Genomic DNA, 25,612 nt, shown 5'->3' on the forward strand with positions numbered 1-25,612 from the left:
TTTCAATTTGACTCGGGGTTCGGTATTTTCGTTATTTTACTTTATCTTTTCTTCATATCATTGAGTGTGTACCAGTTTTTATAAACTAAGAAACGCATGGTTTCAAAGGTTTGTAATATTTGTCAACAACCAACTACATGTACTAATAGAAATCAAACATTGTTTTGAATTTGGTACATTGTTTCAAGACTGATCAGATATCGAATCAATAACCAAACATTTGTCTAATAATAAAGACTACTTTTCTCTCATTGTTTAACCTTATTGTTTGTTTCATACATAGCAGTCTTCACATTATGTAATATACACAATTACGTTACATATATTGTCCTTTGTAGACTGTTATTTATCTTTTCCACTGCATGAAAACGAACCTTTTGTTCATATTTTTCAGAAGCCAAAATGTGCTCAAAAGGTGATCCATTTTGGAAGTTTACATTTTGTTACCTTTCGTAGAACAAAAGGTGGTCTTTCATCTTTCGTCATTGTAAAAATGTCTAAAAATGTCATCTTGCTACTTTTGATGCTACAAAAGGTAAACAAATGTCGCCTTTCACCTTTTGTTGTTGAAAAAAGATTTTTAAATATCACCTTCCACCTTTTTCTAACTTTTGAAAATATGCAAAAGGTTGTCTTTCATCTTTTCACACATTTTGAAAAGTTGTTTATGTTACCCTTCACCTTTTACACCTTTCCATATCTTTATTTAAATATGTTTAACTGGATTTTTAGAGATTTTTTAAAAATTCTGTTGTAGCAGCAGACAATTTAATTCCTGCAACATTCCATTGCCCTTCATTGATTATGTTTAGCTGTAACACTACTGTTCCGAGTTAGGGAGAGGGTTGATTGCTCACAAATATGTTTAACCCGCCACATGTATATATACCTGTCTGCGGCTTGCCCCAAGTCAGGCGCCTGTTTTTCATAATTGTTTTGTTATATATTGGACTTTAAAGTTTTCTCAATTGAATTGATTCACGTTTACCATATCAGAGCCTTTTAAAACTGATTATCTGGTATGGGTTTTCTAATTGGAGGCTGTACCTTTTAAATTTCCTGTTAATTGCTTACATCGATCCACTTCATTTGAACTTTTTTGATATATAGTTGTCTCAGAAGCAAACATAGCACATCTCCATATGTTTATATCCTTCTTCATTGAATGGTTGATTTATTGTTAGTTGTTTAAAATCCAATACCTTGTTCATTGATCTCCGGATAAAAATTGATATATCCATATATTTAAATAAACTGTGGTATATATATTTAATAAAATAAACTATTGTTGATTTTTGAATTTAGTGTCACTAATCATAATTGAATTGGTCTTCATATAAACTAAAATAAACTAAAAAAGGACCCAGTCAAATTTACTGTTCATACAGTTCTTTTGATTAAATCATTAAATTGGTTTCTCTGTTGAATTAATATTTTGATCTGTAAGTGCAGGGCCTTCGATTTCTAGAAATACTTGGTTGTGGGTTTTGCTCATTGTTGAAGTCCTTACATGATTTTCATTTGTGAATTATTTGTCATTTCTTCCCTATTGAAAAGAGGTCTCATTGGCTTTCATACCACATTTTCCAAATACATAAGAAGATTACAATAACACATAGAAGATGAATGTGTTAAAAATAAGAACAATTAGAGTTACACTGAGTATTCATTTAATTTCATTTACAATTATTTCGATAAAGTGTACTTGTCATATTTGATTACAACATTTATCAAAAACTTTAATGACAAATGTTTCTGTCAATGAACATACAAAGGTAAAATTATCCACCCCTTTTTCTATATACATATAAATAAAATTATTAACTTAAGGCTTAAAATTGCTTTAAACACTAATATAAAATAATTTTTTTGACAAAAAATGCCTATTTACATTCCTCACTTAAGTTGACATGCACCGACCAATATTATTGCACAAACTTTTGATGGTCAATGGTTTTGCACAAATGTTTCATATTATTTTAAGATGGATCATCACTTATTCTGTCCTCAGATAGAAATTTAAAATACTTTGTCAAAATGTATATTTCATATAATTAACAAATTGGTTTCCTTGTTATTTTTCAAGCTTTGGTGTGTGCAAAGTTGACCAATATTGTATAGATTTTTTACAGAAGATTGTTTCCTTGACAGGAGAACACAATTTGTAAATGCAAAAAAGTCTACCAGATGAAGTTTGAAATGATAAAACAGTGGTGCAACCTTTCTTGTTAATTAAATTCTACTAAAGGCAAAGTAAAAAATAAAAATTTCATAATCATTCAAAAAATAAAAAATAGATATATGAGTTATCTTCATTTTATGGTTCAGTTGAAAAATATTAATTTACAAAAACAAATATTCAGTCATAATTAAAATTTTCTAAATGATACAATGGATAACTTTTTTTTTTTAATTAAGAACAAGTCTTGCATATAAATTGTGTACTACTACATGTATATTAAAATCATAGATTGTGATATAAACATTTATTTTGAGATGATCTACCTTAAAACTATTTTAGCATTAAGTTAGTAAAATTTAACACTGCTAAAAATCTATTACTTCTTTTTTTCCATTAAACCAAACAAAAAATGTTTACAAATTTTTAGGAATCTGTTTTAATGTTTACAGATAGGATTAATATTAATGCAAATAACATTTATTGAAAACACTATCTTTACCAAGCCTAATATTGTCTCATTATCATCTTGTTTGACCCCTCATACAATAAAGAATAGTCATATAAATTTTCTAAATAAGTAAATAAATGTAATATTATGTTATAAAATATAACGCTCTCTAGGTGAAATAACCAAAACATCTTTGTTAAACAATTTTGTCTTAGCAAACACAAATCTGCATTTAATTCTATGAACAGGAATAAATGAGGCAGAACCATTTTGTCTGTACAAATTCGAAGACCAAACTTCTACTGGCTTCCCATAAAAATGTCTAATTCGATCTTCCAACTTCTGGAACCAACGTACTTTTGCCAAGTAATGAGTTTTTATTGTACCATTTAGAATAATAGAGTGTATAAGAAACTTTTCAATTTGTCCCGGAGAAGGATTGAAATCATTATTCTCAAGTTCAATGCTACCATTATCACCACACCAAAATCCCATTACATACGAAGACCTCACACTTCTACTATATTGTGATCCTAAAATAGAACCATGTAAATAGGCTTCTTTAGCCTTTTGGTATGATCTACAAATTTCAAATTCAGAAGTATACAAAGTACTATAAAAATCAGATAAAATTCTTGCATCCTCGTCACACAATGACTCTGATTTAGGTTTTTGTACAAAAATACCTTCAGATAAATCCCAAGGAACATCTGCTATATTACAACTAAGTGATGACCTTTCTATTAGACTAGCTTGCTGCAAGCAATTTATTTCAGCTAAGGTTCCTCTTTCCCTAACCGTGCCAGATAGTTCTTCAAACAGCTGTGCAAAATTTGGACTTATGACCTCGTCTTTATCTCTTGCTCTGGATTCAGCAAGAAATCTCTTCATTATCTGCACTTCGACATTTTTTTTATTGGTTTTATAAGATCCTAAAATTCCATTTTGCCTTTCAAAACTGAACAACCAAAATGAATATACTGGTCCATAATCTAAAATACAATCAAGAAGATGACCATGAAGATGCATGTTTGGTGTAACAAATTGGTCGCCATAAAGGCTTTCAAACATTCTACAAAAATCCAACAAAAGTCGATCAGCAACCTTGGCATTTCCAACAGATAAATATCTCGAGCACAATCTCCTACAAGCTAGTACAAATTTCCTCCAGCATTCTAAGTGTTCGTCAGGTAAAATTCCTTTCAAAGCATAAACTGAAAACAAAATTGTCCAGTTCTTAAGCTGATCAGCATTAAAAGATCCCATTGAAGAAGATATCTTTTTAGGTAGCTTTCCAACATCTGATGGGCAACTAAAAAGCAAGATCTTATTCTCAATCATTTTGCATTTTTCATCATCCAAGAGTCCTTTTGTTTTCCAAATCTTAAACATATGCTTTGCGGTACCAAGAAATAAGTTGTGCATTGGATCTATGGGAGTCATACACACAGGATCAAAATATGGCAGTTCTAGAAGGCATGAATATCTTGTACCAAATTGTTTTTCTAACTTCAATTTGTCTCCCTTACTAGTACTTTCTAGAATGAGTTTGCATTCTTCCCTGTGAGTATGATTTTTTCTTTCTGGCCATAACGATCTATCAAATCCACCATAGTTTTTTTCTCCAACCATTCCTGGAAATTCTTTTTTACATTTATTGCATCCTATGGTTGCCGAATGACCAAGAAATCCACAAAGTTTCCTACTAGCTGGCACATCACATCCAACACAGAGAAGTGCAAGCTTAAAGCATTTCAAGTTTGCTGGTGATTTGAATGAATACAACAAAAATCCTGTTGACCAAGCTGTTTTCAGTTCTTTAACTAAAGGAAGTAAAAAAGTGTTTGTTGGAGGTTCAGATTTCATATCAGGAATCACACCTACTAAAATCATATTTTCCCTTTTAAACCTTTCTTCCCTAGGTAAATTTAAGAAAATCAAGTATATTGCACCGATAGAATAATTTGTATATTTATAGGGTTGCCACCAGTCAACATTCAACATTAATCCATAATTTCCTTCTTCACAGAAAAAATTAAACTTATTCCCATTAAAGTCATCCCATATTCTGCCATCATAGACATCTTGTAAAATGTTATCTCTCTGCTCTCTGAACCTCCATCTTTCACAAACTTCTTCAAAATCAGGACGAAGAACAAATTTTTGAAGACTGGCCTTCAATGATTTATAACAGAAAATCTTATATGGAATGAGCTTTATGGAAGGTCCTCTCTCAACCCCGATTAGAAGAGCCTGATTACAAACAGTTCTCCGATGTAACATTCTGTGGTTCGGAAAGTCCGCATGAGAACAATGTTTGGTTACAACTAAACCTTCAAGAATATGAGAACACTCTCCATAATCATATAATGTAAAACATTTTACACATATTACAAATTTTGTAAAATTTTCAGTGTCTTTACTAAGCATTTTTGACATCATGTACATATTTTTTGGAAAAATTATACATACCCTTTTCAACTGTTCAGAAGTTACAGAAAACAGTTTAAAAAAAGCAAATAAAATTTTTAACAAAAACCCAACAGCTGAGTCAGATATATAATATACACACTGCCATAACACTAACATACGACAAAACCAGTATGTCTCATTTGTTATAAGGGTGTCTCCGTCAAGGTTATTTACAATGCTATCATTTGTATTTATTTCACTTTCTTCCTCAGAAAGTTCATAATCAGAAAAATTATCTACAGAATCAATAAAACTATCATCTGAATCATTATCAAAAAAGCAACGTATATCTTCTTCATCTAAATTTTGCAATTCTGCACAGTTAATATGGCTACTGAAAAACTTATTATAGTCTATCTGTTCTTCATCATCACTTATACAATTTGGATCATCAAATGTATTATTACAGATATCATTCTCTTGAAAGTCATTATTCTGGTTTAAAGTGATATCAAAATCTAATTTCTTACATTCAAGTGCATGTCTTCTAAAATGCCTATCAGAAAATTCTTCATTACAAACACTACAAATTATTCTAGACCTTTTAGCCTGTGGTTCCATTTAAACTTGAAAAGTAAAAAGGGTGATTCTTGGAGAAATTGGTCAATAAGTAAAGGTAGCTGCTTCAGAATGCATGTCCCTGTGCAAGCTTTCCATCCAGTAAAGGTAGCTGCTTCAGAGTGCATGTCTCTGTGCAAGCTTTCCATAAGCTAGAGGTTGCTGCTTCAGGGTGCGTATCTTGTGCAAGCTTTCCATTTAACAAGACCAGATTTCAACAAAATGTCACTTTGAAAGCAAAATAACTGTTTCAATATTTTCTTTTCAAAAACTCTTACTTGCTATAGATTCAATTGTCAAATGAAATATAAAAGTTACAAAATCATTGTGTTACAATGTTTATATTGCTATTGATATTACAAAGTATATTGAAAATAACAAAGTATATTAAAATATCTTAATGTATGAAAAAAACAAAGTAAACTGAAAATAACAAAGTTTACAAAAGAGGGGAATAAACATGAAAATTTTCTTATCAATTATAATTAAACATTCTTTTGTTGCATCCTGTTGTGCAAGAAAGCAGAGAAACGTTTACTTTTTTGGTATTGAACCATTCTGGAGAAGAGTGGGTCATCGTTCATTTCTTTGTAAAATTCATCTGTATCTGTTATTGCCTGATGTTTCTTTGGCGTGTTTTTTTCTTTCTTGTGGGCTCTCAATTGTTTCAACATTATTTATTTCACACACTTGCTCTTCATTTTCTCTTTTTTTATTCAGATATCTGAAAAATAATAAAATACAATATATATACAAGTTTATTTTAGGCTTAGGCCAAACAAAAACATGTGTTTAAGTTACATCATAAAAAGCTAGAGGCTCTGTCGCTCACCTGTATTTGCTAATACTTTGAAAATCATGTAAAATAAGGTTAAAACATAATTGATAGTATAAATATTAGATATTATTAGATACTATATTGATATCTAAGATAATAACAAAAAACTGAAAAATGTCTGTAAAATTACTTATTTAGGGCAGCAACCCAACAACAAGTTGTTGATTTAGTCTGAAAACTTCAGGGCAGACAAATCTTAATGTGATCAACATTTTTGCCACCCATCAAATTTGCTCTAAATGATTTAGTGTCAGAGATATAAACCAAAAACTGCATTTAACCCCTATGTCCAATTTTAACCATGTCCGCCATGTTGGTTGACAGGCAGGGGTCATCGGACACATGTATTAAACTTCATATCCTTAGTAGCAATGATGGTGGCCAAGTTTGGTTTAATTTGGTCTAAAAGTTTCAGAAGATTTTTGTAAAAGATTACAAAATTTATGATAACTGTTAAAAATTGACTATAAAGGGCAATAACTCCTTAAGGGGTTGACTGACAATTTTGGTCATGTTATGAGAAAAGCTTACTTGACATGTCAGGTCAGGTGAGCCAAAAATTGGGCAGGGAGGTCAATTTTTCCATTTTACTTTATTTTTTAATTTTAATTTTTGCACAATGATACACAGACCAGTGTGGATAGTTTTAAGCATTCTGAGAGTGTTGCACAGAGCTGTGAATCAACTCCCTACAGGATAAACTAGTTCAATTGTCTCCCTTTAAATATTTGGGACCAGGATTAGTTGCTCTTACAAGACATATGGACAGACAGAGAGACAGGGTGAATCCTTTTTACCCCCAAAACTTTGTCTGTGGGGTATAATAAGTCTTTTTAGCAATGTAATTTCAAACTCAATAGTAAACATGATATCATTATATAATCCATGCAGTGAATCGTCTTTACGTTATATCTCCCTTACCTCTGTTTCTTGTATATGCGTCGTTGTTTACTTCTGGCCTTTACAGCAGCTTTATTTTTCTTGCTTTTACCCATGGAAATGCAAAAACATCTAGGTGTAATTCTGAAACTAATAAAGATGAAAGAACCTTAGTAAGTTCACTCACATATCACACAACACCACTTTGTCGCTAGGCAAACAAAATATTATACATCTATGATTCGTAAAAAAAACCTCACATTAAATGATTAATATATCTTATGTTCTTCTTGTATTATGCATACAAAAGATTACATAAAAAAATATGGAAAAAGTCGTTTATAATTAAACATGTAAACATATTTTTAGGAAATATTTTCTTTAATCTTAATCATATACATATATAACTGTCTAATAAATATACAATATATGGTCAATGTCAGGAAAATACTTTTTTTTTTAAATTGACATTATACAAAATATAGCTATGTTACTATATTTTTGGAAATAAACACAGGTACATGTACATGTAGTTGCAGTATAAAATAAAAACAAGTCATTTAGAGTTACTGTATGTAATTAATGTCACATTTTTGAGACGGTCCCAATTCAGGAGCCTCTGTCCTTTGTAAGTCTTCTATGGTTTTTTTTAAATTTTATATCATTTATATGTTTTGGAGTTTATTATGGCGTCAATTTTATCTGAACTAGTACACCTTTTTGTTAAGGTGCCAGCTCAAGTACGACTCTGGGTGTATGATGTTCTCCGTGTTGAAGACCAATTGGTAGCCTTGTGCTGCGTTCTGCTCTTTGGTTGGGTTGTCATCTCTTTGACACATTCCCTATTTCCATTCTCAATTTGATCTTAAATATGTTTTAAACCTTACCAAGGGTGTTCAAGTACATGAAGCAAACTTTCATAATACACTCGTTTTCAACAATCAAGCTCCATGTTTCTAGCAACCTCGGTTGTTAATTCAATGAAAATTCTTGTATATAATACTCTGAAATAAACAACATAAATAAGATTAAACATTAGCAATAGTATTGACCACAGGTACATTCATAAAAAAGTTAGCCATGTTAGCCTTGTAATTGTTTGAAAACAGTTTGGAAAAAAATAATATTCAACACTTTTCAGTTTACTGTCAATAAAGCTATAACACGTATAAATCAGAACAGTGCATACACATGCAGCAAGTATGGATATTTTTGTTTCGCAAGCATACAATATAATTGCAGTTGAAGGCAACTTGGAAGTTTTTTTGTACTTTATTCTAACAAAGTGCATTTTTTATTAGGAATGAATGTAAGGGGGAAGGAAACCAATGTTTTGTTCTGTACAGCTATTTTCCTCAATTTTATATTTATATCGGAGCACTCAAACTTGGGATAAATGTGTTTCATGCTGAATCAAATATTATCACAGATATTTACAGTGTGGTGGGGTGCTTATATGTTAATAAACAGCTGCGCCATGAGCGCATGATACACCCTTTGTCTTGTGTGAGAAGTTTTATGCTATAATCATAAATAGTTTCTGAGATACGGCACAACATGTGAAAAAATACTCTAAAAAAATCACCAAAAAAAATACAGATCTTTAGATTAATATAACTAAGAAGTGTGTAAAGTTTTAAGCAATAGTCATTTAATAATGGTTTTCAAGATAGGATGCAACATGTGAAAAAACACTTTTTTACAAAAAACTCAATTACTCCAAAATAAAATTTTGAATCATCACCAAAAAGTATACGGATCTTTAGCATTATATATAACTAAGTTTCTTGTCATACCATTAGTTTGTCTTTGTCTTATCATTTGTAATGGGTAAATATCATTGAAAACAAGAGACACATAATGGTCTGGTTGCATCTAAGGAAGAATCATGACTTGATAAATCTAGATCAGGATCTGTGACGTCGTAAAGCGATTGAAATCTTGATTGCAAAATTAACATGCGTGAACAAGGTATATCTGACACAAATTTCAATTTCAAATGAGTCAAAAACTGAAACAGACGGCTAAAAGTGGTTCTTAAAAGGTATTATCTATGTATACGTCCTTAACGAGGCTAATCGAATACTTACTAAAAACACTTTTCCCACTTTCATCAACTCTTAACTCATCATCTGGATAGTCGTCGAAAACTACTTTTTTACAATGTCTGAAGGCATGTTGATCATCTTCGTCTCCATTCTTTTCATCATCATAAATCTGTCGGGTTCATCATCATCTTTTTCGTCGCACACCAACTCCTCAAATATCAACCGAACGAATTTTTCATTGTTTGCATTAAAACCGTGTTCGACAATAAATTTAGCAACATCCTCAATATACTTCATTTCAAAGTAAAATTTATCCCAGTAAACAATATATGAATTTTGTCTATATTCCACTGGTGCTGACATTTTTGAAATGCCCTGGTAACCAGCTGCCGATTCTAGGTATGCAGAGAGTTTACCTATGAGTAATTTGTCGTCTACTTTAATGATATTTGGGTTTGATATAGAACCGGTTAGGGGTCTACACAACTTCAAAATGGTTGGAATGCTTCCATATTTAAATAGCAATGCCTAAAAAAAGTCTCTGAATTGCGAAACAATACTCGATCGTTTTCCCTCATCTAAAAGTCCATCTAAAAATGTTTTTATATAATTCGGACTTATTCTCATCGCATTCTGTTTCAAACGTGGGAATAAAGTTAATACAATATCAGGAAAACCTTTAGCTATGAGATTTTCGAACACGTAAGTACCAATTTCATATCGACATCGTGCAATTTCCAAAAAAGAATAAGAACGATAAAATTTGTCTGTATTTCTACAAAAAAATGATCCTTGTCCACTGAACCAATAGGTCTGCAAAAGGCAAGGAAAATTTTCCTCCCGGAATGCACCATTATTTTTTAGCACAGTTTTGGATGAAACATGACAAATTCTGCGTTTTTACCATAATTTATTAAACCATTCATAAGACATTCGTAATGTTCTGGTTTAAAATCTTCTGAACTTTCAAAGAAAAACTGTATTGGTTTATCGTGCCTATTCAGCAGCGCGACACCTTTTAAATACATCCCAACGCGAGTCCATGCTTTATCATCATGCTAATAAGTCTTTTGGCGAGGGGTTCATACTCAGTGAAAAGCAAAACCATGGTGTCACTGAGTGGATCCTTAAAGCCATTCGGTCTTATGTATTCAATCAAAAAACTCAAGTCACAAAATGTTAAAACATCGACGTCATCGCCATATGATGCCAATATAGCCTCTTGAATGGTATAAAGCTGTAGAATATACATCTCCGAAACATTTGTTTGCTTGTATACTTTTCTTTTCGGTAAAGGTGAATTTTTCCTTATGTATGTCCCTTCTAAAGAAATAACAGCTGCTTTAATTAAAGGCATTTTTATTTTTTTACTTTCATCATACACGGATGATAATATTTGAAGAAGACATTTTTCATCAACATCACTCAAATCAATTGATCTTTTCATTGCGATATATACTAAAACGCAATATTGGTACTGAATTTGCTTTTTGTCAAAACCTTCAATTTTCAAATTATTCATTTCCTCTACTAATGATTGGGATGTGTGAATAAAATAGGCCTGTCTTTGTTTTGTGAAATTTTTGTTGCTACAAAATAAATAACAAGCCTGTGGAAAACCTATTTGAATTTCATATTTTCCACAACATACATCGTAAAAAAATGAAAAGCACATCCTAATTGAGTTATCGTTCATTTGACAAACGTCTGTACTGCGTGTCCTTAAAACCATAGGTGGGGCAGATGTTCCAATAATATTAATCCGCTTACATTCACATAGAGATATACCATGTTTATACACATGTTTTCTCAAAATTGACATATTACAGTGCAAACTCCTACTTTTTTCCAAATTAATGATAATATCTTTTTCGAAAATTTTGTGCTTTTCGACCAATTTCCTAATAAGTTCTTCTTCGCCCCGGATTGTCATTATTAATTTTGTTTGTCAAGATTCACTTTTGATATAAGAATAAAAAACATCAAGTATACCTCTATGTAAATGTTCATTGAAGTCTATGTTCGATCTACCAAATAAATCTTCTACTATTACAATATTTTTATCATTAAAATTGATAAATTCTCTCTTTCTTACTATTTCATCGTTAACAAATAACATAGGTGTATACATTTTTTCTTGGTACATTTTAGCTATTTGAAGACTTGTTTTAGACTTGCCATCTCCTGCTTTGGCAAAGACTACCAGTGCATTGTATCTTTCCAGAATTTCGCAACACTGTTTAACATCTTTTGTTATGGCATATGTGTCATCTTTGGAGTGTTCCGATATGCAGGCTTCAGCTTGTTCTAGAAGAACGAAATTAAAAAAATAAGACTAAAACAATCATAAAGCTATCCCAATTTTTTTTTCAAACTATTGGAATTATATTGAGGGATTTTTTTTTATTATTTCACAGTTTTAACATACAAGCATTCATGGAGCGACAAACAAACCCTCCTCCGATTGAATGTTTTCCACCTGCATACATTTATTTATAATTGGACCCTCGAGATATATCCGAAAAAAATAGGTGAAAAACTACATTTCATTCACCGATAACAATAACACTGAAATAAGAATTGATGGTGTGACGAGCTAACACTTAATTTTCACGGGAGGAAAACACACTCCCACTAAACACAAATGTGTGTTTACAATAAAAAAAATCAAGATCATTCATATTTCAATTCGAAAGGAGAATTTTTGTATTACCAAATTTTTATATAGTTTATAATATGAAGGAAAAAAATAGAAAACAAAAGTTATGTACTGTTTAAATAAGATGAGGGATGTATATCCTTTTTATTGGTTAGTAATGTTTCGAACAGCATATTGAAATTAGGATCATTATGTCTGTCAATCTATCAAAAAGCAATAAAGACAAATATTAATACAAATATTTATCAGATTAGTTGTAAAATTAAAGATAGATTCTCTTCTTAATCTACTTTCCCAACTGTAATTAATAGTTTACCAAATGTTTTGTTTTGCCTCGACGAACCACAAAAAAATTGACACTAAGGAGTGATGTCACGGCGGTGATGATTTGTAATTAGGTCAGTTTTTGTAGTACCACTATTGGAAGTCAATGATATTTGGTATGTAGCATGGTAAATGTATAAGCATAAGCACGTATCATTTCTGTTGATATTTCTTGGTCCTTCCTCTCGGTAATATTTAATTGATTAGATGTGTGTTTAATACATGTCTAAGTGCATGACGTTAAAACAGAGAATGAAAATGGGGAATGAGCCAAAGAGACAACAATCTGAAAGAAGTGCAAAAGACACTTATATCAAGTTAATAATACTTGGTAGATTAGAACCACGTATGATAAATAAATGTTTTTTGGTATGAAGTTTTATAATTATGTCTTATTTTCAGCAAGTTGATTTGGCCCCGTACGTTAAGTCGTGGTTAATCAACTTTTAATGTTTCGCACAGTTTACATTATAACACATTGTCATTTTGATTTCATCATTTGTATTTTACTATCGAAACTTCATGCGAGTGTCAATAAGAAAATATATATATATATATATATATATATATATATCAGTTATAACTCAAAAGAGGTACCCGACTTGGAACAACGTGTATTTTAAAAAAGAGGGTTGAAAGATAGCAGGGGGACATTCTTACTCATAAATCGAAAGTAAATTGACAACTCTCTAGATAAAAAAGAAACAGACAAACAATAGTAAAGTAAACAAAACACAACATTGAAAAGTATAACTAGGCAACACAAACCCCACCAGGTTTGAAGGTGATCTGAGGTGCCCCTGAAGGGTAGTCTTAATCTTCCCTAAATGATTGAAGTAATGAAATGTAAGCATAAAGGTTAGAAAAGAAGTAAATGAATGTTTTCCTGTTGAATTAATCACTAATGCTATATGTTTATTTTTAACTTACCAATGAAATTTATCATTCTGTAGTCTATAAAGAAAGAAAAATATTTAAAACTTAGACAGTATTCTCTTATCTTAGATCTTGATTTAATCAAATTCGCAAAAAAAATATACTGTTGTAGATAATCTGATACTGCTCGGTATTTTGATTATGAAAAATACACTGATTGGTTCATTCAAAGAATTAATCCCGTTTATGCAAATCATTCTGGACCTTTACAAGGATTACTTATATCCACAGCGAGAAAGTTTTTTTTTTAATTGAACATTATAAAAGTGTATGGAAAGTCAAAGAAACAAAACTATCAAAGATTGCTTAATTATTGATTATTGAGATACATTGTATGCTTCTCAATTTGCTTACCCACTTCACTGACTTTGCCTTCGAGCATGCCCATACGGTAATCTATTCTTTCATTTTGTGCTGTCAGATGTTGTTGCAATTTATCAACCTTCTAAAATATAATAAAATATTTTTTTTAATATCACTTGAATTATGTAATAGTTATCAAATGTACCAGGCTTATAATTTATAAAAAAAGCCAAACGCGCGTCTCGTCTACATAAGACTCAATCAGTGACGCTCAGTTAAAAATATCTTAAAAGCCAAACTATTAAGTTGAAGAGTATTGAGGACCCAAATTTCTAAAAAGATGTGCAAAAGACGGCTAAGGTAATTTATGTCTGGAATAAGAAAATCCTTAGTATTTGATTAATGTACTAAGTAACTAAGACTTTGGAAAAAAATTAAGAGGTTATTTTTGACATCTTGATTGAATTTTCTAAAGTAAAATATACATGTACAAGGTGGAAAGTATTTTAGTGTATTTTTTTGCCATATATATGAATCCGTTGTTATAAAGGTTCATGATTTTCTCTGTTAACATGAAGAATTATGTTGATTGTCACATGTCTACAGAAGTAGAAAGCTCGTTAGCTATTTTGTTCAACTAGATTTTGGTTATGTTTCAAACTTGATTAAAAAATGTCTTAAATAAATTCAGTTTCACGTTTTTTCAATTATTTCAAAATGAACATTTAGAATGACAAACATCTTTTTGAAATATACCTCTTCAATATTCCTGTCTCTTTAACTCTGCTGCATCAATGCGTTTTGGTACTGTATAAGAATAGTTTCATCCAAAGGTCTTTGAGAAACGTCATTCAGTTTTTGCTGCATTTCGTTCTCAATATTGCAAAATCGAGCAATTCGGAGAATAATACTTTTTACCTCACTTTTGTACTTTGAATAGTCAGCATCAGTAGGTCTGGCCTCCTGTCCATGGCCATACAATTTGTTTCTACATTTAACCAGATCTTCTACATCTTGCCTAAGGGTAGAATTTGTTTGGCAATTTTGGGCAAAGTTCACAAACAAGCAGCGTAGAAAGGTAATGTCTAGATTAGATATAGATAAAGGTTGCTTTGCCAAACGACAACAATGTTGAGACGTACGAGATTGTTTATGGTTATGTACAGGCAAGGTTGGTCCGCTCTTATTCAGCAATACATCCAGTTGGTCTGGATACAGAATCCTGTTTTGATTTGCCGGAACAAAACGTCCTCCCGGACATTGGCAACAGGGAATGTTGTTATAACAAAGATGATAAATATCATGCAGATGTTTGTTAATGAAATCTTCGAAGGTCAAGTTTGACTTTGACAAATCATTTTCAAGAACAGCTGAAAGTGATTCCTTTCCATGGTCAACTATAGCTATTACAGTTGCACTTCTATAGAAGTTTTCTCGTTCCTTTTGCGTCATAATCTACTATTAGTCCTTGTATCATTACATAGTTGTACAATACATTAAGTAGAATTTGAAAACTAAGAGAACCACATTACTCAAAAAGAAGCAAGCCTAGGTCCATCGGCATGGATTTAAGATAAGTACCTGTAGAATAAATAAATATCAATAATAGGGTGTTAGTGCGTAGCAGTATTTCATGTCGTAAAGAAACATGATATCAATGTAGATTTTCTAGTTGCATCTGGTTGATGATAAAATGACCCTTCAATGATATTTTGTTTATGGTATTCTAGTTGTATCATAAGTCACATCAAATCTATTTCAAAGTAATGAATATATCATGTTTGATACATTCAAATTTCATGAAAACATATACCTGTTAACAGTAGAAAAGATATATAGCTGATTCGATCATATACACTTTTGTTTTTATTTAAAGACATCAGGTGTTCTTAATTTAAAACAAGCTTGTTATACAGTAAGTTGATTACCTCCTAGGTATTTTCTACAAAATTTGACAGTAAATGAAAATAAATACAAGAATTATCTTGCTGTACATACCTTTGTTCCATTAGACATGTTAATGCATTGTTCCCGTTGTCAATGGTGTTTTACATTTAATACGATATTGTTATGGCAGAAGCACAAATCTAATTATTGATAAAAACGTTACACTTATATAGGTTTTTTCTCTGATATAAGGGCAAATGATAATAATAATAAATACTATAGTTACTGTTATAAGCGCTTCACATTTAGAAATAAATAAAATGCAAACTACACAACATAAATAAAAAGCACCAACTAGTACGAATCAAACAAGCATATACAAATTAATACAAGATTAAAAAAGGATGTAAGAGCAGACGGTTTAGTTACCAAATAAGTGCATAGATTTTGCCGATTTATATTAATATCCATTTATCATGTTCTCGTCATTTCATGTATTTAAAATACTTATTCAATTTGTCAATGGACGCTAAACAGTCATCCTTCCATCAAATTGGATCGTATTTAGTATACAGTATCTAACTACAGACCAGGAAACGTTAATTTGATTATACTTTTCTTTAAACTTTAAAGTACAAATATGATAACTGTCTACTGTCGATAGACACTAAATTTTACATTGCTCAGTGGATGATCTGCCATTCAGTTAAAAAAAATAGATGTTACTGATTTAAGGATGTGCTTAGGTGAGAAGACATTTTTTAAGATGTTAAGACTCCATGTGTTTATCCCTACGATACAGGGTAAATATTGTGCTCCACATCACGCATTTTTCTTTTCATGTAAGACTTTTTGAAAATAGCTAATAAAAGGTCATTTAACAGATTCAAGATTTATTTTCTATCGTTTTAAACCTAAATAATACCATTGCAAATATAATGTAAAAATTCCGATTAAGTCTTTTCCCGCATTTTCTGCCCTACTAAAATTTCGAAGAATAGCTGAATAACGTATCAATATGTCTAGCTAATTTTATTGCACAACAAATTGTATTCTGACTTAACGTATCAATTTCAAATTCTTGATTGTTTCAATTTCATTCACCTGAATATTGAAACGAATCTTCATTTACGAACTTTAGAATTAGATCTTGTAATAAATTATAGTCTTTTCTTTTTGGTCTGTTTAATAAATAAAAAAAGGAAACATGTCCTTTATAGGATATCAAAAAATGCATATCGCGTGTGTAATTTAATTGAATATAACAACTTTAGATAATTTACTAATATATTTCTTGGTATTCGAGTGTCATTGATGAGTTTTTCTTTTAGACAAAACGCTAGTCTGGCATACTGAATGTTTATAGTCTGAATAGGAAAATTGAAGTCGATTATTCTGTTGTACAATTGAGGTCTTCTACAATCAGTATCGATTTTCATGTATAAGTCAAACGTGTAGGTATGAGACATTATTTACGATATTTATTTAAAGTTTATTTCGATAGATACTATCAACATAGTTGTCAAACTTTAAACCGTTCCATTATAAAACATCTTTTGTTTCTTTCCTTTTTCATGTAGAATCTAAATCCAAGCAAGCAAGTCAGAGAACAGAGCTTCATAATTGGTTCCGATGGGAGGAAGATATTGAGATCACAGTCCGAAACTCGATTTGGGATACAACAGTAGATTTTATCCTTAAAGTTACCAATTTTTACTGTACAAGAGGGTAATTTTGATTATGTCTCTACAGTTATGTATTTGGTCAACTTGTTTGAAATTTCAAAACCTAGTTCAAAATTTGAAGAGCAGAAAAGATAAAAACGTGGTGAAGAATTCAAAGATAAACAAGAAGCCAACGTCAATAAACTTTATATCAGTTATGAGAGTAGTGATGTAGCGTAACCCTTGTTTCTAAATCTTCTATTTCAGAATGTTTGTTTATGTGTTACATATTTGTTTTTCGTTCATTTTTTATATAAATAATGCCATACGTTTTCTCGTTTGAATTGTTTTACATTGTCATTTCGGGGCCTTTTATAGCTGACTATGCGGTATGGGTTTTACTCATTGTTGAAGGCCGTACGGTAACCTATAGTTGTTAATTTCTGTGTCATTTTGGTCTCTAGTGGACAGTTGTCTCATTTGCAATCTTACCACATCTTCTACTTTTTATATATAACTACTATTTGCAACTAAATATCTATAAACTGAATCTACTGCTAAAGCTGCCACTAAAACTCTTAGTCTTTCAAACGTTAATGTCATAATTTGAAAGAAACATCAATGTATTTAAACGTTGATGGATAGATGTGTCATTGACAATCATATCACATCTCTTTATTTTGATATGGAAATAAGTCGACCTATAATGATTTAATTGAAATTTCACCAAGCATGTTCTTCTCTGCTCTTTTTCATCGTGTTATATGTTGATACATGTTTTATTACTAGGCTTGCAGATGCATTTTTGAAAATAAATTTAGTCCATCAATGTTTTCAAAGACGTACTGCTTATCGACAGGTCAAATACTGATGGTTGAATGAAAGTCAGGCAATTTTAATTTTTCTGTCAAGTTTCTAAGCTAAACTTACGTTGTAAATTATTAATTTCTTAGAAATGATTTCTCATGACGTCTTTCATGACAAACTGTTGATGAATGTTATCATATTTTAAAGATTTATTAATTCATAATCTTATTTTAGAAGTTAAAAAACGTGACGATGTGTTAAATTTGGTTCAATGACGTAAACAAAACTGTGCAAACACATTTTTCAAGTATGAATGTGGATATCAAGTCCTTCTTGATATGAAGGTATTTTCGATAAATAACATTTATTCTATTTATCTCTGAGTTTTATAAATTGTTTATCAACGTTTTCTTCGCTAATTTGATTATATCTGTATCCATCACATGAGTTAAGCCTTTTCATACGAATTTATATAGTTTGTTCATATGATATACTGTTGCACCAATGTCAAAGGTTAGGGGGAATGGCGCCTTAAAACTAGTTTAACACCATCATATTCTGTTTGTGCCTGTCTCAAGTCAGGAGCCTGTAATTCAATGGTTGTTATTCGTTGCTGTGTTACATACTTGTATTTGTTGTTCGTTCCATATTTTGTACATACATTATGCCGTTAGTTGTCTCTTTTGAATTGTTTTACATTTGGTATTTTGGAGCGTTTTATAGCTAACTATTCGGTATGGGCTCTGCTCATTGTAGGTCGTACAGTTTCCTATTGTTGTTAATTTCAATTTGATTTGTTCTTTTGAGAAGAAGTGTTTAATTGGCAATATACCACATATTTTTTTATTTAAAAAAACCGGAGAAAAGAATTCTTTACTAAACGTGAATTTGAAACATGAAAATCGAAAACAGGAAACTTTTAAAAATGTATTGAATTTGTAGCAAATTTTGCTGAGTTGGACAGTAGGGAAGACGGACAAGAAATTTAAACTCTACAAGTCAACACATTGAGACCGTTCAAAGAGTTATTATAAGGGTTGAACTTAAATTTGTGCATTGAACTTTCTCTAAAAGAAGCATTTGAAAGTGCGGCCTCATCTGACTTGACCACACAGCCAAACAAACGCCCTATTAAAACAAGGAACTTACTATAACTTGGACAAAGACCAAGGTGACCTATTAGTCTATCCCAGTCACCGTGGTAAGACGTTAAGTTAATCAGGTCTCTTCGCATATCTCTGCTTTCGTGATATATTGCTTTATGCCCGGAATGTTATCCTCTAGTTCAATGCATATTGTGTCTTGGAAAACATCTTTCTACTAAAGCGGAAAGTCATTTTATATGAATTAGTTGGATTTATTATAGCATTACTTGAAAAAAATATGAATAGAAAAACCTACTGTAAGAAATATTTGCAGTTTTTTTTTATGGTAGCAGGCGTTCGTAAAAAAAGATATTGTTTACGTACATTCATCTAATAATACGTTTACTAGAACACACCTGCGAAATCGCGGGCATTTTAAGCTTGGTTGAAAGTATGTAAACTATAATTGTAGGATGAATTATTGTAAAAGATTTTCAGAAAAGATATCAAAAGTTATATAGGTACATCCGTTTTTTTTCTGTTATATTCCATTATTGTCGCGTTTCTGTATACTATGAACATAGTTACGTATATATTATAAATAACGTTTTTTTTGCTACTACATGTAACTATTAATTCTAAGTTTCTTCTCCATGGCTATCACTGCTATATTATATAAAGAGTCTATATATTAAAGTATTTTAATCATAGTATACATGCAGATAAACACGAAAATAATTGTCCTGTCCTGAGTACTTATGAAAATTATGTGTTAAACCGATGTCTGACTCTGAAGCTGTTTATTTTCGTATTTCTGCCAAAATAACCCAAACTGAATAATCATAAGAATGGATGAAAAACGCGACTATGCATGGTACATATAGGACACAGAGGCTGATTAGTTTGTTGTGGAAGAAAGGTAATCGACACTCAAAATGAGGTCTTTTCGTTTAAAAGTATAGGAGATATGTAGTCTTGTAGGTATCGTAGTACCCTCATTGGTAAATTATCGCCAAAATAAATTTTGAACGTTTGGTACAGTTTACGAAAGTTTCTACAACTTCACATGTAAGAACTTCTATTAGATTTCTATGTAACGAATTGAGTGATAAGAATTGTTTTAATATATCATTATGGTTCTTTTTTTTTGTATTTATATTATTATATTTAAAACTCGTATTAACGCGCTAGTTCTCAAATAACAAAACAGGTTTATGAAAAGTGTATTATAAATGATTATGCATGTAATTCTACTTGGTTTTCAAAACAAAAACTCGAACCTACATGTACTTCTAGAAAAAAATAAATTGCAAAGAATGGTCAATGTCATTAACATTGATGTACAGTTTATTTAGACATATATATCACAGAGGCATTCATCAACAACGACAGTTAAAATTGACCAATTCAGCTAAACGTGTTGTTATCCCGAGGTCAGACTGATTAATACAATCCTAACTTAATTTATTGTAAAAAGTCAATCAGTCGATGAAGTAAATAATGATCAAATATTTCTCTGGTCGTATTTTCTAATTTAAAGGGTCCGGTAAATAAATAGGATGCTGATAGTTAAGAGATAAGACTTTTCGACAGGATGTTTTTTTTTCCAAAGCATTAGCATATTCAAAAGGAAACAATAACGAACAATAACATTTCCTTTAACATTCTTTAACACTAATTGTTAGAAGTTGTGTCTTACGAATAGTCCTGAAATGTAACCTACCCGATATCCTAAATGCAATGCAGAACAATTCGTTAGTAGATGACAAAAGATAATAACATTCACAATATAATTTATATTGCAGCATGCCTTATCTCATCAATTAAAATACTTGAAACATTTTCCTAATACGTAAAGTAGATATCCCTCGTCAGAACTTTTACGATAACCAAACTGAATTAATGGACCCAGTATGAAAACACATGTGTCACAAAGGTCAATTCCATATTTCGTAGCTACAACTCAAATTAATTATGATATGATAACTACTTGTACGACTTGTTACGTGAAGTTTAGGGCCTCAGTGGCTGAGTGGAATACGTAGTCCTACTACTGAACCCCTAATATGTAAACATTGAGGTTGTTAATTCGAACTCCAAACATGACAAGAGTGCGCAACTCCCATCTTGTTTGCCTAGAATTTTCAGTTTTTCTTACCGAATGTCGTTTGTTGTCTCCGTTTCTCAAAAATTCTGTCCGTCCCTCGTTGAGGGATTTATAATTGCTCTCCATTTATCATCTTACATATTGCTTTGCATCAGTTTCAAATATATTTCCGACAAGATGTATGTCCACCAATAGTTATGATCAGGTCAGCTATGTTTGTATAAAAGCTAGAGTAAAATATGTTTTTTCAATGCATTTTGTAGTAAGCTAGAACTTGTTTTTTTTTTATCTTTTTCCACGCTGATAAATAACTCTGAACAAATAAAAAAAACAAGACTATTTTGATTTTTGGACAAGACAGTTATCCACCGCTTTTGTTACATATTTCAATCTTTATAGAGTTAATCTATTCTGATTGCACCAAAAAAGGAATATGTGATTTTCTTGTACGTCTCCTTTCATATGTACATGTAGGCGGAATATGGAACGATATATTTCTTAAATCATGCAAATCTTAAATCGTCAATCCAGTGTCATCTCAATATGGCATTTTGATATGTATGCTATAGAAAAAAGGGATACCGTATAATGCAAACGTACATATATGACTGTGAACTTTTGTAATTTGAAGTTGCATTTAACATAGCGATTACTTTCCATGGTTCTGCATAAAGTAACATTTGTTTTTAAATATTCAAACTTTCTGTCGGAAATAACATACCCCAGTCCCACTAGGTCACTATCGCACTACGATCTGTGAATAAAATGAAAATTTTGATGATCGTAGTACGATCGTGAAGATCGCAGAAAGGTCGTATCACGGTCGTGGTGAGGTCTTCAAGATCGTGATGAGCGTGGCCAACTTTGAACATGTTCAAAACAATCGTGGTGAGGTCGTGGCCAAATCAGGTCGTAGTAGAAGCGTAGTGAGAGCGCACTAAGATCGTAGTAAGATCGCAAAGGTCGCTGTACCATCGTAGTGAGAGCGTAGCGAAAGCGTGAATCTATTCGGAGAAACTGCGCTACGATCTCATTGCGACGTTATTACGACCTCACTACGATCATCACGTTTTCACCGCGACCAAACTACGCTTCCACTACGACTATATCACGCTGTTCACGACCATATTACGATTCTAGCACGCCCTTGCCGTCCTCATCACGCTCTTCTTACGACCTAACTACGTTCATACTACGACCATTATTCTCATTGTCATTTTCCCATAAAATATATTAATTCTCTCCAGGTTTTGTTTGTCTGTATGTAATTGGTACTTCTTGTCCATTTTATCTAACGGCTCAAACATGCTTCTTGTTTTCATATAGATTAGGCCGTTGGTTTTCCCGTTTGAATGGTTTTACACTTGTAATTTTTGGGGCCTTTTATATCTTGCTGTTCGGTGTTAGCCAAGGCTCCGTGTTGAAGGCCGTATCTTGGCCTATAATTGTTACTTTTAAAAATTGTTACTTGGATTGAGAGTTATCTCATTGGCACTCATACCACATCTTCCTATATCTATTGACAGATCTGTTTCATATCTGCTATCGTTCACTAAAATATCGTCATTTCAGCTTTATGGACCAGCAATAGGTTGTAATTTAGGTCGGATTGGTCGGTCCGACATCTCTATTTGATCAAGATTCGTTACTTTTAGAGCTCCATCTGCCTCTACATCAACCCTAACACCACGCCCACGTGTTCAAGAAGATTTTGGTGGCTTGGTTGTATTTTTTTCTCGAGAAATCTACGTATTAATTAGAAATAGAACTGAAGGAATGATACTGTATTGATCTGGAACACGATGTTGACGTTATTGCTGAGAGCGTAGTAAGATCGCGGTTTGAACGTAGTGTAATCGTGGTAAGAACGTGCTATAATCGCAGTAGAAGCGTGGTAAGATCGTGTTGCAATCGGATAACTCGTGGTATGGTCGTATTGAGAACGTGACGAGCGTAGAAAGATCTTGATAAGCGTAGTAAGGTCGCACAATAGGCGCGATGAGAACGTGTTATAATCGTAGCGGGATCGTTGTAGAAGCGTAATGAGGACGTAGTAGCATCGTGAAAGCAACGAAAATTTAAATTTACATTTTCATTCCGCTCATACCGCGACCTCACCAACTTCTGAATTTAATTTTGATCGCCGTGAGCGTGGTGCGATCGTGGTCTAGTGGGACTTGGCCTTTATAATAAGATGATAAGATGATAAATATAGGAAATTATTTATCTTTATGAATAATGCGTTTTAAAAGTTACTTGCCATCTTGTCGTTCATATCTTAGACATAGTGTAATCCTGATAAGCGTTAGCAAAAGATAGATTAAAATTTAATTAATCAACAAATTATTCCTTTAGTTGTTTTGCACTATCAGTGGGGCTCCTGTTACTCAGTGTTGACTTTTCTATGTTGCGTTTTGTCAAGTCTGTTTATATAGTACATATGGTAAATGGTTCAAATTAGACCGTTGGTTTTCCCGTTTAAATGGTTTTGTATAGAATGCAGTCAGGTTTTCGTGCAAACCATTCTTGTCAAACTGCTTTAACAGCTTTAATAGATAAATGGCTTAAAGCCATTGATGATGGCGATCTTGTTGGAGCAGTATTTCTAGATCTAGCAAAAGCCTTTGATCTTCTCAATCATGAACTGCTTATTCAAAAATTAAACAAATACAAATTAGCTTATACTTCATTACGTTGGTTTACATCATATTTGGCTGACAGATATCAGAAAGTATCTATTTCAAATACATTATCAGACGTACAAAAACAAAAAAACGGGTGTACCTCAAGGATCCGTATTAGGACCGGTGTTGTTTTTAATTTTTATTAATGATCTTCCTTTGTCTAATCCTAATCATAACACCGATTTATTTGCAGATGATAGCACCATATCAGTCATTGGACAAAACAAAAGTTGCATCAGTCAAAAACTTAATACGGTTTTACAAGATATTTTTCGCTGGTGTGATGACAATAAAATGGCTGTAAATGTATCTAAAACGAAAGCTATATGCATTGGATCTAAACAAAAGCTTTCAGTTACATCAAATGAAAACATTAATCTTGCTTTAAATGGACAACAAATTATAGAAAGTACATGTGAAAAAGTTCTAGGTGTTTTTATTGATGCATCTCTATCTTGGTCTTCTCATATCGATTATATAATCAAAAAAGTTAACTCTTCTTTAGCTTTACTAAAACGGATAAAGAAATATTTAAATCATAAAGCTAGACAAATGTACTATAACGCTTACGTTTTACCTCACTTAGATTATTGTTGTTCAATATGGGGAAACTGTAATAACTTTCTATTAGATACTTTACTAAAACTGCAAAAAAGGGCAGCAAGAATAATTTTAGACGAACATGATTACACCAAACCTTCAAGAGAATTATTTCACGAATGTAACATTGTGCCAATCACACAAAGAATACTTTATCACAAATCATTACTAATGTATAAGGCAAAACATGGCTTAGCTCCAGAATATATGTCCAGTCTTATTGTATCAGCCTCTGCAAACCAAAAATGTAATACGAGATTTTCATCCTCAGATAATTTTATTATTCCAAAAACAAATACAGAGTTGTATAAGTCTAGTTTCTCGTACAATGGACCAAAAGTGTGGAATGCTCTTCCTAATTCAATAAAAAAATCAAAGACAGTATCCGAATTTAAACATAGATACAAATCTATGTACTTTTAACATTACCATCATATTTTTACTGTAATGCCATATCATAATTGTTTATTGTATTTTAAATTGTACATAATCTTTATTTACCATTATTATTGATGCATTGTTTATTTGTTATGTAATTATTATTGTATTAAGAGAGCCTTATTGAAAATTGGTGTAATCCAAATGAGTTACTCTCTCTAAATAAAGATATTATTATTATTATTATTATTATTACTAGAAATTTTGGGGTCCATTATTGCTTGCTCTTCGGCGTGAGCCAAGACTTCATGTTGAAGGCCGTACCTTGACCTATAATAGTTTACTTTTATAAATTGTTACTTGAATGGAGAGTTGTCGCATTGGCACTCATACCACATATTCCTATATCTATATTAGTTGTCTTTTGTCTTTTGTCTTTTTTGTCGTTGTGTTACCATCGCGTTGACATATTCTTATCGATTGATGAGTTTGAACTTCTGTCTTAAATTGTGTTACAAAAGAGGGACAATCAAACTCACATGAGACTGTCATCAAAGTGAGAGGGTTCGCGCTATAAAACCAGGTTTAATCCACCATTTTCTACATTTGAAAATGTTTGTACCAAGTCAGGAATATGACAGTTCTTGTCAATTCGTTTTTGATGTGTTTTGTTATTTGAATTTGCCATGTGACTATGGACTTTCCGAATTGATTTCCCCTAAGTTCAGTATTTTTGTGATTTTACTTTTCACA

At 31.7% G+C, this 25,612-nt stretch overlaps 1 protein-coding gene across 1 annotated transcript; it reads right to left on the reverse strand.

Moving 5' to 3' along the window:
• Nucleotides 1-1,681: 1,681 nt before the first annotated feature.
• LOC139500872 (uncharacterized) lies at nucleotides 1,682-8,502 on the reverse strand. The gene is made up of 3 exons (XM_071289766.1): nucleotides 8,265-8,502; nucleotides 7,420-7,527; nucleotides 1,682-6,384 (listed from the first exon to the last, which is right to left on the reverse strand). Exon 3 carries the CDS (start codon nucleotides 5,661-5,663, stop codon nucleotides 2,781-2,783), a length of 2,883 nt encoding a protein of 960 aa, XP_071145867.1. The 5' UTR covers nucleotides 5,664-6,384; nucleotides 7,420-7,527; nucleotides 8,265-8,502; the 3' UTR covers nucleotides 1,682-2,780.
• Nucleotides 8,503-25,612: the final 17,110 nt, after the last annotated feature.

The sequence above is a fragment of the Mytilus edulis genome, chromosome 13, assembly GCF_963676685.1.
Source record: "Mytilus edulis chromosome 13, xbMytEdul2.2, whole genome shotgun sequence".
In the NCBI taxonomy this organism is placed as follows: Eukaryota; Metazoa; Mollusca; class Bivalvia; order Mytilida; family Mytilidae; genus Mytilus; species Mytilus edulis.